The sequence below is a fragment of the Accipiter gentilis genome, chromosome 1 (genome assembly GCF_929443795.1).
Source record: "Accipiter gentilis chromosome 1, bAccGen1.1, whole genome shotgun sequence".
Lineage (NCBI taxonomy): Eukaryota > Metazoa > Chordata > Aves > Accipitriformes > Accipitridae > Astur > Astur gentilis.
Window position 1 is genome coordinate 8,793,063 of NC_064880.1, and position 18,834 is coordinate 8,811,896.

General features: G+C 45.7%; 1 protein-coding gene across 6 annotated transcripts in view; it reads right to left on the reverse strand.

Moving 5' to 3' along the window:
• Positions 1–18,834, reverse strand: part of USP48 (ubiquitin specific peptidase 48) — a 29,203-nt gene that overhangs the window by 3,878 nt on the left and 6,491 nt on the right. For 2 of the 6 annotated variants that reach the window (XM_049796304.1, XM_049795986.1), the window contains exons 9-21: positions 18,539–18,718; positions 16,046–16,171; positions 13,807–13,956; positions 11,036–11,236; positions 9,518–9,632; positions 9,240–9,373; positions 7,795–7,866; positions 4,648–4,772; positions 4,363–4,485; positions 2,450–2,511; positions 1,822–1,932; positions 1,050–1,180; positions 705–811 (exon numbers count right to left, since the gene is read on the reverse strand). In XM_049796304.1, coding sequence (XP_049652261.1) covers positions 705–811; positions 1,050–1,180; positions 1,822–1,932; positions 2,450–2,511; positions 4,363–4,485; positions 4,648–4,772; positions 7,795–7,866; positions 9,240–9,373; positions 9,518–9,632; positions 11,036–11,236; positions 13,807–13,956; positions 16,046–16,171; positions 18,539–18,718 — 1,637 coding nt within the window. Of the gene's footprint in view, positions 1–701; positions 812–1,049; positions 1,181–1,821; positions 1,933–2,449; positions 2,512–4,362; positions 4,486–4,647; positions 4,773–7,794; positions 7,867–9,239; positions 9,374–9,517; positions 9,633–11,035; positions 11,237–13,806; positions 13,957–16,045; positions 16,172–18,538; positions 18,719–18,834 lie in introns of those variants that run through there. The other 4 variants (XM_049796220.1, XM_049796154.1, XM_049796070.1 and 1 more) reach the window with 4 other exon arrangements.

Below are 18,834 nucleotides of genomic sequence, written 5' to 3' on the forward strand. Positions count from 1 at the left end.
CCTTGGTTTCCCCCTTAAAGCATAAAACAAGCCCTAAGGAAGAAGACTTACTGTAACCAGCTTTTGGGTACCTGTAAAGCCAATTCTAGGCTGATACTGATCCCTTAAGGCACCAGTAAAGCAGAGACATAATTCACAGCTTTGTAGGGGATCCTGAAAACCATCTCTAAGTTCACTGCTATTTCATCAGCACAGAGTTAAGCCCTTATTTCTATCTAGGAATAAATGTCACTTGAGCAAACAAGAAAGGAAATGACAAATATTGGACATGGAGGAGAACAGGTAGAGCCCGATAATGCAATTATAAATACAGAAATGGTTACAATATTGCCTAAAATAATCAAAGCTGGGAACAGCCATGAAGATACCTGATAACACAAAGGATTTGGTTTGGCAAAAAGAAGCTTCGAGGAGACCAAATTTTCAGTGCAGCTCCAGCAAGAATTTTCCCATTTGCTCTTTTCGCCAAAGCGATAGCTTCCATGAGCCGCAGAGCTGGGTGCATTTTGCCTGCAGAAAGCAGCCCTGCCCACCACCACAGGCCACCCAGCATCCCCAACAGCAGGTCCCAATCCTGCCAGGATGCGGGAGGCTGCGATAGCCGTCTTGCCGCCGTGTTCAGATCGTTATTTCAGTACTTGTTGCAGTTACTGTTAAATGAAATTGAGCCAGGATGAGCAAGGACTGAGGAAGAGAGCCCATACCTTTTTATTATCCACCACTTTATGGATGTAGATGGTTGCTTGTGTGTACTCACGCAAGTCACGCTGCTGTTGGCATAACAGCCCTTCTCTGCACTCTGGACAGAGTTCTGGGGAGGCACAAAGGAAAAATGCACTTAATTGCTTCAGCTCCTTGGAGACACCTGCCCAATGCCTCTCACCGCTAACCTGGAGTGGATCACATAACCACGGGCATCTGCCAAGCTCCCTGTTTACCACTGATCCCCTTAGATCTGACCCTTTATCCGAAAAAGGAGCCATTTCCCAGGGAGTGGGCACCAATTAGCAAAAGAATAGAGTGCGGACAGTGGCAAAAGATTCACTCACGGGGCTCAGAGCCGTAAAGCGCACTCTCGGGGTCTGCCCCGGCAGCCTGTGTTCGGGTGATTTTGATGACGTGATCCACGACGAAGAGTTTTTGAATCCTCTCCCACTCGCTGGGCCATATTAGAGCTATACTGTGCAAAGGAACAAGAACGCGCTTTATGACATGGAAAAGCCAAGCTCTGAGCTCCTGAACAGTCTCCCCTTTTCTTTTTTAGTCTGTTAATGAAAGAAAAGCTGCAAAACCAATCCATAACTCCAGCTACATGGGAGGGCCTGTACGCCCAAGATAACAGGGAAACAGTAGCGTGTCATTAGTGACGCTGTTCTGCTCCAGTCATGCCGGAGGGAGGATGGAGGAGGAGAGGAGTAGAAGATCTGCTACTTTTAGTTCTGCATCACTGCAGAAGAAATGCTACGGAGCATGAACTCCAGCCCAGTGTCCAGTGCTCCAGGGGCAACTCTCACAGAAAGAAAATCGTAAGGAAGCCGGATGTTTCTATGCCCCGGTCAAATTCAGGGCAGTTTATTGTTAGGAACTAGCCAAGCTGAAGTAAGCTCTCTTTTTCCTGACCCAGCATCCTTTGACAATTTAGGTCTTGCCTCACATGAAGGCTAAGGTGAGCCTAAGAAAGCATCTATGTTAATTTTGTTCAAGGGAAAGCATTTGCTCCTCGTGTTGCTGCAGCTCAGCAAGCCTCCGGGAACGTTCCCGGAGGCACATGAGAGACAAAGGCACCTGGCAAAGGCAGATGCATGAAGAGAAGAAACTCACAGTTTGGAGTCTTCTTTGGTCATGGAAGCGTAGGTGAACATGAGGCCCCCATGGGGGCAGAGAAGAGCGCTGTTTCCTACTGAGGACACAGGGCTGCATCGCGTCGGCCTCCTGCGCAGGCAAAGGAAAGCAGTTTGCAAAGCTTGGTCAGATTATTTCACAAAAACCACAATTCTGCAGGCAGCCAAGAAGAAATCACAGGTGAATATTTACAGAAGGCATTCCAACAGGGAATATTAAGCTACTACCAACGAGGAAATCAAATCTGCGTTCCCGCACGTTGCAAAATTACTCTCCTATCTAGCAGAGATTTCCATCTCCTACCACCAGCAGCCCGTGGAAACAGGATTGAGCGGTGACCTTTGCCTAGGATACAGCTCCAGACAGATGAAAAAACTAATCAGGTTACTATCTAATCCGACCATCTGGTTAAGACATGGTAAACAAGGAAATTCAGTTTCTTACAACGTATTACAACTGATACGAGTCCTGCAAAAATCAGCTTCCTTGTTTCCACAAAGGCAAACTGCAGGTAACTATACACTGCACTGGGACTCAAAAGCAAAATCATTATCTACAGCCCCCCCCAAAAGCAATAAAAAGCACCAAAAACCTCGGGCCAAGTTACCTGACAAATTTCCTCCATTCTTCTACAAAGAACTGTGAAACAATATACAGCTCATCTGTCTCCTGGAGGTGAAAAAAAGAAAACCAAAAAGGATCGTTTTAAATTAATCCAACAATAGAGAAGCAGCGACTGTTCAGCTTTTTCTGCAGTGCTTATTCTCTTCGAGACCTCAGCGTTTTTACCATGACAACTCCATCCAAGCGTGCTGGGAAAGCCAAGTAAAATAATTTGGGATCAAGTACTAAGCACTTACATTACTAATCTCGTGCTTATTACAAAGTTAGTTTATCTTTAGATCCCGTTACCTTTAAGTCGTAGCAGGAAACGGCCATTTCCCTGGAGCAGCTAAGACTCCCCAGCACCGTGTTTTCTCTCGCCGGGTACTCAGGGTCTAAAGCAGATGTGTCTTTGCACACCCATGGGTGTGGGGTGAGATCACCCCAACCTGCCTCACTTGCTTCACCCATCAAAATCCAAAAGTTTCTCCTTTTGGCAGCAGCACAGATTCAAAACTATGGGCACGCACCCCCATGAGGCAGAGATTTTAGAAGAAACTGTTTTTTTCCTGTCCTAACTGATGTGCCATTATATAGTCTGCTCCTGGACAAGAAACCACTAAGATCCTAAGAGCTGGGTGACAAAATCATTTCCATGCTCACCTAGCCTCACCACCTTCCCTAATTCAGATTTAAGGGCTCACTCCATCTTGCTGCAGGAAAATTCAGCACACCTGAGGAATATACATATTTTTAAAATCCCCCTTCATCTCCTCTCGATTAAACCGCTCTGCTTATTTTCTTCCCCAAAGCTCAACTGTTTGGTATCAGGAAAACTCAAAAAGCTTGAGGAAAAGATCCTCGACCCTTTTATCAGGCTCCCCTGGGAAATTCAAAGACAGCAGAGGACATAGCCTTGCTGCCTGGAGAGACCCTCATATTTCAAGCGGACCCATGGTGATGGGCTCCAGCTTTCCATCACTTACTCCAGCTACCAAAGCAGACCCAACCTACTACCCTTAAATACTGCTGGTAGGGCCTGGCAGCTCTCCAGCTCAGCACAGACCGTTTCCCATTTAAATCCTTTTGGGGCTCCCCAGTTCTGAGACATGGATCTGTATTGACCTCGATATTTATTCATGGCTGGATAAGGCACCCGAGAGCGACAGGCTGCCCTCACACGTACGAGCGACCAAGGCAGACACCTGCCAAAGCAGCTTGGCAGGATCTAAGAGTCAATCATTAATCAGCACCGTGAGACGTCCAGGAGCCAAGGCATGGAGCCAACAGCTTGTGCCATTTCTTTTGAGCTGCCTCGAAGCCCCAAGAAAGTCCTGGCGAGCTGCATGCTTGTACCAGGGAGAAGCCAGTATGAGAGGTCTTGCACAACCATCACTCCTATTTGCAGGGCTTCAGCATTTAGGGAAGCTTCGCCTGAGCTCTCAGGACGTAGGAGGATGCTGGAGCACACGTGAATTTTGTCTGACCAGCAGCAATAGCCTGGCCTGCAGGGGAAGGCAAACGGGGGGTGGTGGAAAGCTGCCTCCACCGGTACGGCCGCACCGTTTCGGTTCTTCTAGGGGCGGATGTAACCACAGCAGAAATATTGTCACTGCTTATCTAGCTGACTCCTGGCCAGCAACAGCTATGTTGGCACACGAGCCATTCTCGTGTGTCTTTAGCAGGGCTCTGCGCCAGCACAGCTAATCGGGGGAAATCACACCTCGGCACAACACACGTGTAAGCTCCGCTGGCACAGGCTTCCCAGCACAGGCACAGTCTCACTTGGACTGAGTGAATGATTATCAGGCAGCCTCTCTTGCAGGTGAAATAAAATTTCTTAGAGAGAGGGATAAAAGCTAATAAAAACCTCTCCCAAGCCCTGCTATGTTCTCCTATTTGCCCTCCTTCCCGTACCTGAGGCCAGCTGCCCAGACAAGGTCTGCATTTATCGTGAAACAGGTTCTGGAGAGAAGTCTTCTGCTCACTGGCCATCATCTTATGCAGGGCTTCGTTTTCCTCCCCTTCGCGCTCCAAAATCTGCATGAAACAGTTAATTACACCACAGCTTCAGTTCCTAGCTGCTATTAAAAGATGACATTACTTTCCTCCACTGCACTGGGTCATATCAAATAGAAAACTAGAAATATGACCGTCTATTTACGGTCAACAAAAGGGTAATGTTATTTGGCATTCAAATACCTTGCACTGGGAACAGCACTCTTTGTTATTTGGGAATTCAGGGGCCTTTGGAAAATATTGCTTGAGTTTCTCCCAGGCTTCCTTTGAAACCACCCTCCGTTCATTTTCGGATATGCACAGGTCACCTGCAGAGAGAGAGCCAAGAGAAAGGCTTTGCTCTTGACGTGCTCAGCGATGTTTTGCAGCCCTAACTAGATTTAAGAGATTACAGGGTATAAATGTGGGGGAAGATATTCACGCACTTAACAGCCAACACCATGTCAGCAAGAAAGAGCGCAACTATTACACAAAGTCACCTTCAACTCCTTTATAATTTCCTTGTTTAGACAGGAAAAAAAAAATACGACTTTAATTCATATAAACGTCCTTTAGATTTCCAAGCTCATGAACCCAAGCAGCTGATCAAATACAAGCAGCAGTAAAGAGATGCTTGGAAAAGCAAGGAACAAGCCAAAGAGGGCATGGGGCTACTGTTTTCTCATCTTGGCTATCCATAGCTGCATTTTTATGGAGACTCCATTTACCAAGCTGCAGACTAACTCTGTGCCCTATGAAACAGGAGCCAGGTGCTTTCCGCACCCCTGAAAAACAAAATTACTGCTGTATCATCTCAGGGCACATGAAGCCATCTATCCAAGCACCTCAAAATCTGGAAAGGACAGATTCTGCACTCTAGATCTGCTCTGGGGAATAACTGGGTTGTGAAGACCTGAAGCAAGATTTACCAGCTATCCCCCAGACAACTTGCCTGCTGTATTATTTATCCTCATGCTCAAGCAGCTCAAAAAAATCCTGAAGAATGGTTTATTGCGAGCGATTTGTCATTTTAGCGACAGCCATAGCAGAAAGGGCACACTCATGCATTTGGACACCATGCGTGTGCATGACAACACATGCTCTGGCGGACAAACAAGACTTGGGAAAACTGAAGAAGGCGAGGGCTCAGGCATTCAACTAGCCTCCTGCCTGCAGGCTTGATGATTGCCAAGGGGAAAACACAACTGCATCTCCCTACAAGACAGCAGCTGGGAAGTCAAGGCATGGCTGTGCTACATGCAGCTGCAGTGAGAAATAAGAGGAACAGTTGGTGCTACACTGAGATGCAAGCTGGATTTGGATGCGGCATGGGAATATTCACGCCTCAACGTGGATATCACCAGCGAGAGGGAAGCAAAACAGCAACTACGAAGTCATGGTGCTGAGCTGTGTCCAGCAAAGGGCACGATACCTTATTATCTGCTTTTCTATAGCCTGAAGAGCTACAGAAGGAAGACGGCGAGAAAAGGCTCCTTCCTCCCCACCCTCTGGTAGCTCTTTAACATTACAAGCAGCTCCTCAGGCCCACGGACCCATCAGCTTTCCTCGCTCCAGCCAAGCCTGGATTTCTGCCAGCCCCAAAGGGAAAAAATAGCAACGCTCCCCTCCTGCTTTTCCTCTAATAAACAAAGGTCGGGCTGGACTGCTTCGCTGCAGCACTTGGCCACTTGCTCTTCATGAAATGCGACCAAGTGGCCCAGCTTTACCATATGCAGAGGCAGGACCAGGCTGCTTTCCAGAGCCAGCAAGGATGGGGGGAAAAAACGAGCTTGTACAAATAAGTGCCTTGACACACTGCATGATTAATGAAAACAGATTAATACACTGTTGAGGGAGAGAGGTGGAAAAATCAGATCTGGGTGTGCAGCGAACAAGTGCTTTGCCATCTGGAAGATGATCCTAACCACTGCTGACCCTGCTTCCCCCTCCCACTGTCTAAGGACATGTTTTGGGCACACACATCAAAAGAAGTCTTAACATGGTATCTGGAAAAAATTATTCACTGGGGTCGGGCAGCTACCAGAGAGCAAGAAATTACAGCAAACATGCAAAGGGACTTCTTAAGGGAACGCCCGGATGGCATTTCTGGAGGCCAGCCAGACCTCACAGATAAAAGTGCTGGCTTTTCCAGAGCCAACGATGAAGGCAGGAACTTGCTCCATGCCAAAATTAAGGCTGTTGGACTGAGACTACAGATTTGCTGATACACTCCCAGGGGGAAATTTTAAAGGTGGAAAGGTTGTTTTCCGACTGGAGGTTAGCTCAAGACGATGAAATCTGACCAGCCAGCAGCCCCCATATTTAAAATTATTCACTCTGATATGACCCAAAGTCTCAGATCAACTAGCGATTTACCAGCATAATATTTTCAAAGGCCTGTTGGCCTATTTTTATCATGTCTGGCTACATTAAATGTTTCATCACCACACTGCATGCTTTTATTTAACAGCAGCAGCCTCGTGGCAATGGGAAATAGGCGTTAAAGGCTCTGAAAAACAGCTAATGGCAGTGACAAATGACAAAGTGCTTAAACACTCTGCTTTAAAATGAGGCTTTATCAAGCCATTACTCCACATCCTTGATTAGCCCTGATGACAGGAGATGTGTTGCTAATTTATGGCATGTTTCTTTCTTACTAGGAACAAGATCAAGCATCCCTGGCAGGGAAATTGGTGCCTCCAAACAGGAGCTTATTAGAACAGTTGTGTCTGGGAGCAACATACAAGCTAAAAAAGTGAGATTTAAACAACAGGGTAGCCAAGGATGTAGCTAATGAACCATCACTTAGCAAAACAGCTAACATCGGGTCAAAACCTTATGTAAATGGACACCAAAGCACAGCAGGTTGGTAAATCGATATCCTTAGCAGTCACAGCCACTGGCAAATAAGCCCATGTTTCTACAGTTGTTAGGTAAGTGCTCCTGTTTTAATGGATACTCTCAGCTTCTGCCTTGACTGATTTATACCACCTGGTTTTCTCCTAATACTTTCAGAGCTTCCAAGTGGCTGATGATCCTTGGTGCTGCCCTCACTCCATCACGTTGCTTCGCTAGCGAGATGAATGGATGCTCCCCTCTGCAGCCCAGCATCTAAGCATCTCTGCATTTACAGCCCTTTCACTGCCTTACAAAACTTGGACCGCACTGTGATAGTGCTTGCAAATAAAACCTCAAAGTTTGAGTGTCAAGAAACACCAGGCAATGAGAATTAAACACATTTCCTCAGTAACTGCTCATGTTGGCCTTAGATGGATCAAAGGCTACAAGGTTAATGTCTTGAGCAGTGAGCAACAACAGATATATTCAGCTCCATCCCCCGTAGAGACTTACCATGGGGGCAAACAATGTCTTCATTAAAATTTAACTCCTCTTCCTCCTCTCTCTTCTCTTCATTTGATTCATCTAATTAAAAAAAAAAAAAAAAAAAAAAAAAATCAAACAAGAACACTGCACAGAGTTCCCCTCCAAAGGAAAGGAAAAATCTTTGGGGCAAAGGAGCATGGCTGCCTTTCAAATTGTGGCAAACCCCTTAACCCAAAGGAAACTTTGGAAGGAAATTTGTTATTCTCAAATGTCTTGGCCTCTGGGCAGGCGGGATTACAACCTACAGGCCATGTAGGAGTGCTTTGAAGTGTGTGGAGCACAAGCCCGTCCTTTCTGAGATTACAAAGGATGCATTTGTTACAGGCTAAAACACCACAGGGGTTCACTGCTCCCAAAGATCTCGGAGTTTAGCCTAAACAGAAGTCTAGGTAAGAGCGCAGGGAGCAGAAACCTTCCTGGCAAAACATTAGTCCTCTCTTCGCCTTGAGGGTACTGATCTAAAACAGATGCTGCCTGACAAACTAAAGGGGGGAGCCTGCCAAGGGTTTGACAAGCCCCACATTAACATATAAATTATAGTTAAGAATCCTAGCTCCACGGACAGAAGAGCTGGCCACTGAATTGGAGCATCATAAACACAATAATGTGTTTAACGACCTGCCTAACGACCAAGTTGCCTTGTGAGTAATTCAAATGTACTACTGAGAGTTGTGACCTGTTGTGAAACCAAGGTCACCACTGAGGAATGACAAGTTCTCAGTGGAGAAGTACCCTTTTCTCGACTGTAATCTCCACCAACAGCGCCAGCTTATGGATATTATCAGGAGGGCTGTGGTGTTCCAGGTGCCTTCAAGCCCAAGATCAATGGCATTAGCCCATCATCTCCACTTTCATTCAAACAAGCTTCTTGCCCTTAGTTCTGAAACAAAAAGCTCAACAAAATATCCAGTTTCCAAAGGTTTAAAGAGCAGAAGCCAAATTAAAAAACCTCACAAACTCATGATATGGGCACAGAAGAGAGTTCAATTCATGATTTTTCTTCTAGGCTGTGTTTTGCCAGTGCTGCTTTACCAGCTGTGCTGTTTCATCCATAGACCTTCACAATAAACATCTTCATCCCTTCCCCAAGGTAATTTTCATGTTTCTTCTTCCCCTGCGCTCTCTCATTCAGATAAAAGCAGATGAAAAGATCATGTGTCTGGGGTGGTAATTTTACACAGCTTTGCAAGACTACTTATTACCTCATCTTCTTCTCCATGTACAAAGATCACCCAGCAGTTCTGAAGCTTATCAAATATAAAGCTCCTTAAATGAAGGAGCTTTTTATTTGATTTATTATCCTTCCCTCCCTACTCACACAAGGGAAGCAAAACAGCTACAGGAACACCTGATGTGTCTTTTGTTAGGAGGTATTGGTCGGAGCTGGTGGGTCTCTACAGCAGCAGCAGAACTACCTTTGTTTTGTGCATTTCCATTCATTTTTCCATTACTGTGCTCTGTGTCTTCGTCTTGTTCATTTAATTGCTCCAGAGCCAACTGACGCCAGCTCCGCAAGGACGCCTTTCCAACCCAAAACCCGTCGTTCCTACAGAGAGAGCATAGCGTTGGCAACGTGAATCACAACTCTGTTCTCCTTCGGAGCCCAAGCAGTAAAGTCGTTAGGAAAAAGCTATTTAAGCACTTCTAAAAAAATCTCCGACAAAGTTTGAAAGCATTGGGACTTACATACCCCTTGACTGTTATCTTCAGCAAGTTTGTAACAGTTTTGTAGTCTTCATTTAACTGGTTTTTCAGTCGCAGGATTCGACACCTTTCTACCACGCAGTCCTTGCAAAGTGCTTTGACTGGGGGGGGGGGGAGGGGGAGAAAGAAACACAATTTATTGCACACGTGGCTGAGCTTCTCAATGGTTTGAACATGCTCAGACAGGTATGTACCAACTACCCTGCCTCATGACCGAAGATTTCACATGTAAATGAGGATATCTCTGGGGTTACTGCCACATCGTGCCACATTTGAAGCTTAAATAAGCATAAAACGCTTCAGATGAGGTGCAATCTGTTCTGCCAGCTTCACAGCTTTCCACCGCTGGTATCAACAGTTTGCAATCACAGCTGCGAGCCAGGTCACACCAACACACAGCCACGCGAGTCAGAAGGCAGGACAGTTTAGGCATATGCAAGGAAAAAAACACTATCATGGCACTTTACCAGTTAAACCCAGAAAAAAACCCCCAACCCTCCTGCAAAGCTACACTGGGCCAACAGGAATGGAAATCCTATAACCAGGCATATATTTTCATCTGGGAGCGAGCGGGTCGCATCCAAGGAAGCAAGTCGGAGAATGCAGTGCATCCGATCCATCCCTTCCAGCCGTACTCAACAAAAAAATCCTGCAGGCGATCTTCCAGTTGACTAATAAACATTGGCCTGTTTTTTTTACAAAGGCTGCCTGCGTCACAGCAGTTTCTGCTGGTTGCATTTCTTCCCTATAAGCTCCTAGCAGGAGCTGAGCTAATTTGGTCTCAGTGGGAGTTATTGAGCTCCTTTATAAAAGAAACTAAGCCTAGGGCTTGATTAAGGGATGCCCAAAGACTGTAGGGGCTGGGCTGACCCCAAAAATCAAAACGCATGACAGATGTGTGTAACACAAGCACATAGGCTACCAGGTACGTGCTTCCCTTGGGTGAGACAGCTCAGGACAGTCTAAAGGTGAAAGACAGTAAGTAATTTTCTTGGCCCATGCACATCCATGCTGCTCCAGAGCACAGGCTGCAAGAGGCAGCACAGATCCACATGCTCCACAAAATGCTGCCCACACAGGATCTGTAGGTGCTGCAGGCATGGAAAATAATTTTCAAGAGTCTGGGGGGCTGCATGTGCAAGTTTTGTTATTTTCTAGAATCAGCTCCATAAAACCTTCCAAGTATTATGTTTTCTAACCTAATGCACCATTGCTGTCTCAGAAATTCCTCCAAGCTCAACTCTTCCTAGACAGAACAGAACTTAGGTATGAAACAGACCCTGCAATCAGACTAACCGTATTTGTTTGAATGCTAATGTAATTAAGTGATATTAAAAAAAAAACACCCAGAAATAACAGCGCAGAACAAAAGCTATGCACAGAAATAAAGTTACGATGATAAAGGATGGCTCAAAATGAGGCTGGGACCAGAACAAGGCTCTAAAACATGTTCAGCACATGAGAACATGACTTGGAGAGGGCATTGTCTAGCCCAACACCTTACCGTTCAGCCGGGGCCCTCCTCCGTATCTCCTGTAGAAGAAGTCAGCCACATACTCCGATATCCTCTTCATTATGGATATTTTATCTGGATGGAGTTTGCCATGTGAGCACAGGCAGGCTGTGTTATCTATAGGTTTTGGAGGAGTAGACTCATCCAGCCATTTCTGCAGCCATTCGAGAGAGATGAAGTCGTACGGGGAACCTAGGAGGAGAAAAAACACAAAAAGAAACAGGCCCGTACGTCTCAGCTAATACACAATACAGCAGATGGTATTTTATAATTACTCTGATATTCAACGGTACTTTTAAAAATTAACAGGCTACCACTGTTGATTAAACCTCTGCAGTACAAGTTTTCAAACATCCGATACAGTTTCCCCTGTCCAATTCTCATCTCTGTAACACAGATTTAGAAGACGGGAGCTATGTGAAATTAAGATATGCAAGAACAAGTGGTCATTTCAAATTCAAGCAATCAATATAAAACAGTGGAGCACTCCAAGTAGGAAGGGGAGTGCTTTCAGACTGCTAAACCTTTAGGGGCTTATTGGACAGTAGTCAAGGAAAGGGGAAGGTTTTCCTATTGTCCATCGAGGGACAGATGTAATACTTAAATTATGATTATACATTAAAGGCTCTTTCTATAACGAGCAAGCTCATCGGCATAAATTGAAAAATAAAAGGCAACAACAGCAAAGAGACAAGGTCAGTGTTTGCCCTGTCCCTTTGGCACCCAAAATTTCTCTGTTATTCTGGGCTGCTCTTACAACTCCAGATGAGAAACACTCGCACATTTTAAGATTTACAGTACAAATGGAAACTTGTTCAGATTTTTTAGCGCGAGCATGATTTTTTTAAATAGAGCAGCAGGCTCGCCCTTGTTTGCTAAAGGAGAAACACCTCACACACAGCCAAGGTTCAGGAGCAGGTCAGCATCTGTGTGAGCAGTGAAATAGCTTTGAGTGAAACCCCTGCACCTTGCAACTGAGACCCAGTACTGCTGTGGAAACCCTTCTGCAAGATGATTGGGAAATTTGTAGGAAATTAAACCCTTTCTGCTGATGCTAGGAAGGCAGCTCTGAAACTGAGCAGAAACATAGTTGTTAGTTACATTTATCAAATTAACACAAATCCTTAATGTTTCACATGAAGGAGCAACACAGAAGCTACAGGAAAATACTTTGTCTTCCAGCCTGCACTGGAGCTTTGCAAAGCCGGGCTTCAAAACCTCTTCTCCTCTGCAGCATAAATCAGCAGTATTTTCATCTTACGCAACGCCATCAGAGATACACAGCCATGACCTCCAGAGAATTGCAATGCTGTCAGAAATGGTTTGCTAGTTTGGGATGAAAGCTGCTTCCCCCGGAAAGTACGTTTTTCTGGGGCAGGCTACACAAAGCTGGCAGAAAACATGTCTGCACAGCTGCAGAGAGTCCCGAGCTCCTGTGGGATCAGACCCAGAGCAGCTCTGGGATAACACTGCCTCCAGCTGTGCTAGCAAACTGCTGTGCCCAGGTGCACAGCGGCAGGTAGTGGGTGCCCTCAGGGCAGTGCTTCAGGTCCTGCCACCTTCAAATTGGGGCAAAAGAGCTCTACCTGCACCTGTAAAAAATATTTTTTTGAGATTTATTCCTCTGTCATGTTAGAAATGCCAAAAGCGAACTATTCTGTTTCTGCTAAGGGGGACAGAAAACACACTGGAGTTGTGCTTGCTGCTCCTTTTTAATGGTGACTCACGGCAGATTCATACCTCCACCGCAACTTTGATTTAACAGTGACATTTTAACACCACTCAGACTTGCAGGGACTTGGCAAGATGAGCTGCAACACCCTCCCGTTCGTGAGTTAAGGGCCTGTAGTCTGCAAACCCGACTTCATAAATTGAAGAGGCAGACATTTATGGGAGCTAAGGAGCCTGCTGTTCAGCTACTTGAATCTTGCTGATGGTTCTGAGCATCGACCAATATTAGAAGCTAAACATCAAATTGTCTAAGAGGCTACACAATTAAACACATTTTAAAGTCTTTAATTACAAATTTCCTGGAGATTTTAGGAGATGCACACAGTGGAGAGAAATCCCCCATGCTGAATGGACAGAGCAAGTGCCCCTATGTTTGTTTTGAGGGAGACAGGAGAGAAAAACAAGGAGGGAATAAAAATCCTTGTGCTCAGACATGCTAAGGCGACAAGGCACAAGGAGTAGTAGGAGAGGATTAACCCCAGTCACTCATCAGACGGACTATGAAGCTTAGACATGGGGCTTTGAAGCACTGGCAGGGATGAATCAAATAATTTTCTGCTGGAGGTCAGGCATTCTTGTACCCTGTTACCTGCTGATTAATTCAGATCCACAGCTCCCAAACTTGCTGTGAGTTGGCAATTTGAGACCAGCCAGTTATTCTGCCTCAATGCTACTAACCGCTAACGAGACGAGCTGCTCATCGGGCAGAAGAAAACAGTCACAATGCATGGAAGCACACAGGAGACTGACTGATGGGGAAGGAGCAAGAGGGAATTAGCGATGCCAGAGGCCATGAGAATGAGCAAAAAAGGAGAAAAATAGGTTAAGGCAGAAAAACAAGAGAGGGAAAGCAAATCCTAAGGATGCACACAGCAACAATAGACAGTGATCGCTTTCCTCTTCAAGAGGGCTACAGCTAATGCCTTCCAGCGAAGCATTCAGGCCGCAGAAGCGAGTTGTGGGTTAGTTACAAAACATGACTAATCTTAACAATGGTCTACTACAAAATACTACCACAATATCTTACAGACCAGCTTCAGCGGGTAACCTTTTGTAGAGCTCCTTCACCTCTTCGTGTTTGATTTTGCCTCTGGCCACGCTCTGTTTGCGCATCTCGGCCATTTCGTTGCACCACTCCTCAAACTTGCAGTTATCACGCTCTACCAGCTCCTGCAGAAAAGCTGTTGGGAAAGAAAAAAAGCATTCATTTCAAGGAAAAATACCAATTACATTAATTATTCCTGTGATTGGTTATCTGGGGATAACAAGCAAGCCTAAAAATTCCCCAACACAGGTACCAACACACAAGGTCTTTCCAAAAGCCAAGCACATAGACATTGCTCTCTCCAATGTTTATAGTTGTAGATGATTAAATGCAACTGTCCTGTGCAATACAACAGCGCCCAAGAAAATAATTTACTCGGAGTTGGTTGCTGTGTTAAGAGAAATCCTTTGCTTGCTAACAACCCTACACCAAGTGCTGGCAGTCGCACAAAGTGCAATGGTGTTTGGTGAGAGGCTGCAGAGCTGGAGCACTGCAGGACGCTTTGCTGCCTGCTTCAGTCCCTCCCTGCTATTCCTCTTGCTCCAGCCATTTCTCTGCCTCCCACTGAGAGCAGCTCCTCTCTGCTGCCAAGGACCCATCATTCCCAGGGGAGAAGCAAAAGCTTTTCACCCTACAGAAACACGTGAAGCCTGTCCCGACGTGCAGCCCTACAAGTACCCATGATCTCAGCGAGAAGGGTCTAGCAGGTTGCAAACACAAGGGCAAAAAGCCCTCAGGAGATGGGAGATAAGCCAGGGAAGATCCTGATGTCAACAGAAAAGTGAGGGAAATGGGAATATTTGCTGTCGCTGGTGGAAAAAACCCAAACAAACCAAACCTCAGCAAGGGGAAAAAAGAAGATAAAACACTTCCCTCGCAGGGCTGGTGTAAGGCAGGGCAAAAGCACTGCTTATCTGAAGTCTTTTCCTATTTAGCAGTATTTTGAAGAGGTAAAATATTTCCAGAAAGGTTAATGCTTGTGCTGCCAGAGAGCACAATATCTGACTTGGGAGAATACACAGTATTAAAAGACAACTAGCTTGATGCCCTCGAGGTCAGAGCCAAGTTACATCTCTCCACCGTCCTGGAAAAGCCGCTTTTAACAGCATCAAAGCAAAATGCCTCAAATTTACAGTTGCATGAAACCTCCCCACAACCGCACAGCTCGACTGCTGCCCTTCGCTCCCTGTTCCCTGGCAGGCTTCCATGTGAAACAAAGGCAACCGCGGGGCTGCGCAGGAATTTGGAGCTGGGTGGAGAGGCTTTTGCTGAGTTATTGTTTTGGGCAGAGGGGTAGGAGGAAAGGGAGCGCAAGAGAGCCAAGACTGAAAATGCAGATCTGAGGTAGGAATTAGCACTAACTCCCAAAGCTGTGTGGCTCAGAGGGTGGGTTTTAGCGGTGGTGGGGCTGGAAAAGGTTTGGTGCTGTTATTAGTGGAGAAAAAGCTGTACAATTTACCCCCTCCACATCCAGACAACCTGAACAAACAGCAGAGGTCCAAAGGGGATACGCCACCTCCGCTGTCCCCGCTTCACAGAAGAGGGAAGAAGGTAGAACATACCTCCATCTCCAACAGCACCAGGGGCCTAATTAATATTTCTAATCAAGTAGCACGCAAACATGAAGCATCATTAAATCCACAGGCCAAACCTACAGGGATTTCTGCCACCCCCAGTAATTCTAAAGCAAGACACGAACGCGCTCATACAAAACTCCTGTTAAGGTCTTGCATCCTCTTATTTTCACGCCATTTATTCTCAATAAGGCAAAGATTAAGCACTCACAGAAGAAACCTGACATCTGTCAGGATTATTCACCTCCACCACAGTACATGCACTGTCGATGACATTTAATCACGCTGTTCTCCTTTGCCTTCAGGAACCTGAGCGGTTCCTGCGGGATCCTGGCTGCGAATCCCAATGCTCCCACTGCCGCACGCAGCTCCCAGCCAGATGATCTCCTCCTAACCCCTTCCCATCTCGTCTCGCTGGTTAAGGTAGCGAGGTCTGAGCAGGCACAGAGGTGGGATCATCAGGCTAATCTTATTTAAGTGCTAGGAAAGCCGAGGGGTTTCACTGGTCATGACACTAAGGTGCCATATGGCACCTTTAGGGGCTCATGGACAGCGGTCACAAAAGGGGCTTCGAGCAAAACCCCGACTCTTGGCCCACCTGGAGCATCACAGGATGAGACAGAGAGGCCAAGAGAGTCAAAGCTCACTTACCTGGTACTTCGATTGTCAGAGATTTCTCCCGGGTTTGCAGCCTGTATACCAGCATGTAAGCATTGCGTGAGCAGTGAGTCCCTTTCCCGCACTTAGGTTTACGAGTCTGGGATTTAGAAGGTTCTGCTGTGGTACAGAAGGCAAAACATAATAAACACACAAGCTCACTTACTGACTCTCTGTTAACAGGACGAGTTTGCCACCTAGCCGGCTTCCCTCTCCCTGCTGTGCTCTGCCAGGCCTCTTTTTGCCAAGCACTGGGCTTGCCATGAGCCAAAAACTGTATCCCAAAGCAAGACCCAAATCCCTCTGGCATTTCTGGAGGCAGGGTAATTCAAAGGGACTAAAATTAGGAGTCTGCTCTGAACCACAATTCTGCACGAGCCTTTCTTCTCTCCCCAATTAAACCTCACTGAGCCAAAAGTAGCTCTTGCAAAAACATCCTTTCTCCCCTCTGCCTCTTGTTCTGGTGTCATGACACCAAAGAACAGAGACAAACCCTCAGAGAAGAAAATCTTATTTACAGGTGATTATGTATGAAAAAACACACGCCATTCTGTTGGACAACAAAGCTTTCAGGGAGAGAACAGCCACAGAAACAGTCACTTCAGAGGAGCTGGTGGTGCAATGTAAACTCGTGTTGCAAGAGTTGCCATTTCCAGACAAACTGCCAGGCAAGGAAAAAATACTTATCTACAGCTGCAGCTTCAAAAATCAACCATTTTTTTTATTAAAAAAAAAAAATAAAGGAACAACCCTCCATGGATCAAACTCTAAATGGAACACTGAAATATTAAGAAAAGTGTCTGTCTTTCCAAAATTCTGGAAAAATTCACATGCCTCTCCCACCACACCATCCAGAGGACTTCCTAGACACTCTTTATTTGCATTTTCTCCAAATATTTTCTAAATTGTTCCCATCTGCGTGGCCAGGCCACAGGACTCTCCCCACAGCAGACCTCTGTTTTACGTTACCGACCTTCTCCTGGTGTTGCATGCATTTTTAACAAAGAAGAGTCTCAGTTTTGCTTGGAGTAGGCAAATAACATCAGCACTTGATAAAAAGTGCTTGATAAAAGACTCCCAGTCTGCAGAGGCTTCTAAACACGCTTTACTTATATTCTTCAAGCAGCCTTGTATTTCAGCAAGAATACTTACTTGCGGTTAAGCATAAACCTTTACAAGACTAAGGCCACAGCACATTATTTGCATCTTATTTTGCTACGCTGGGTAACTTGGGAGATGAAAAAGAAAGGCTGAGAAGTTCTTATTTCCTTTCAGGGCTTATTTTTCTATCTTACACCACTAGATGTCTAGCCAGCTTTACAATCTAGTTGCAACCAAGCAGCCGGCAAACATTAACAGGATGACAAAGCTGCTCCGGTGGCAGCCAGCGTTTATATACGTAGTGATGAAATGCAAGAAAGTGTTTACTAGCAAGAGAGCTGAAAATAAAGCAGCATCACAAAGATGCGTGCATGGAAGGAAATCGAGAGGGAAGCTAATGCCCCATGCCTGCTTGAGGGCGTGCTCAGGCTGACATGGCTTTACAACAAACTAAGGGAGCAAATATATCTGAGGGTGTCTTTTCATTACGCTGCTACTTAAGGATCCTTTAAAGAAAGGCAACATTTCATAAAGTCCAATTGCAGCAAAGCATGAGCATCCTGGTGGGCTCGTGTTTCTGGGAATGGGTTGCTTGCACTGTAAGTGAAATTTGTGGCACTAACTTCCCCCTTTCCAGATACTGCAAAGCATCCTGTGCTAAGGAACGCTGAGTGACTGCAAAACCGAGCACTCAAAATGCCAATTTAATGCTGAACCACTCCTATATATCGACCCGCAGACCAAGAAACTTGCAGGTCCAGCCTCAGCCCAAGCTCTCCAATAAATCAAGACCCTGTCCTGTCCAGGGAAGACGGTTATCTGGGGCAGTACCAGGACACCGGCGCAGGGTGAGACAACAATGGTAAAACAGAAGAGTGCAAAGAAGTAAAAAGTGCAAAGTAAACTGGCAGTTTTAGCTTCCAAGCTGTTATTTGGATCAAGAGTTTTTACAAAGACTCTTTATAGCCTCTGAGTAGAACACTTCAGTGGAAATAAAAACATAACGCGTTAAGGAAACTGAAAGTAATCTTGTTATCTGTTCCTAAGCCTCCTTTTGCACACCGGCCAAGGAAGCGGCAACTTGCCTGTTTCATCCTGATAGGGAACTGCTGCCTGAGTTATCAGCATCTTATCTGCCATGTGGCAGGCAAGAGAAATACTAGAGAAACCGATCATGAGATGTGTGTAAACACTCACACAAGGCTGAAATGAAGAAAATCTGGCTGCAATTAACAGAATTGCCGTTTCACACATTACTCCCAAGCTGTGACAGCATGCGTAGGAGCACTTTTGTTTTAAGAGTAACAGGGCCTCCACATATTCAGCCTCCGTGTTTTTGGTGAAAAGAGTTATTTTAAAAGGGCACTCACAACTTAAAGGTTTTACCTAGATCTTCCTCAATCCCCAACTGCAGTTTCTTCCCCTCCATCTTTTCTATGTCTTCATCATTAAACTTGTACCACTCCCCCGTCTGTGGATCCTTCACATGGGCAATGTAGTGCCCAGAGTATGCGCTCACACCTCGGTGTATGAGGACAGCACTAAGTTCATACACGTAGACGCCATCTGGAAGGGAAGCAGCAGTTACACAGCGCTCTAGATGAAACAGTGCAGATCTTTTCTTTCCAAGCACTTAATGTTTTCGCAAGGCAGCAGACAAAGACTGCACTTGAACTTGAATC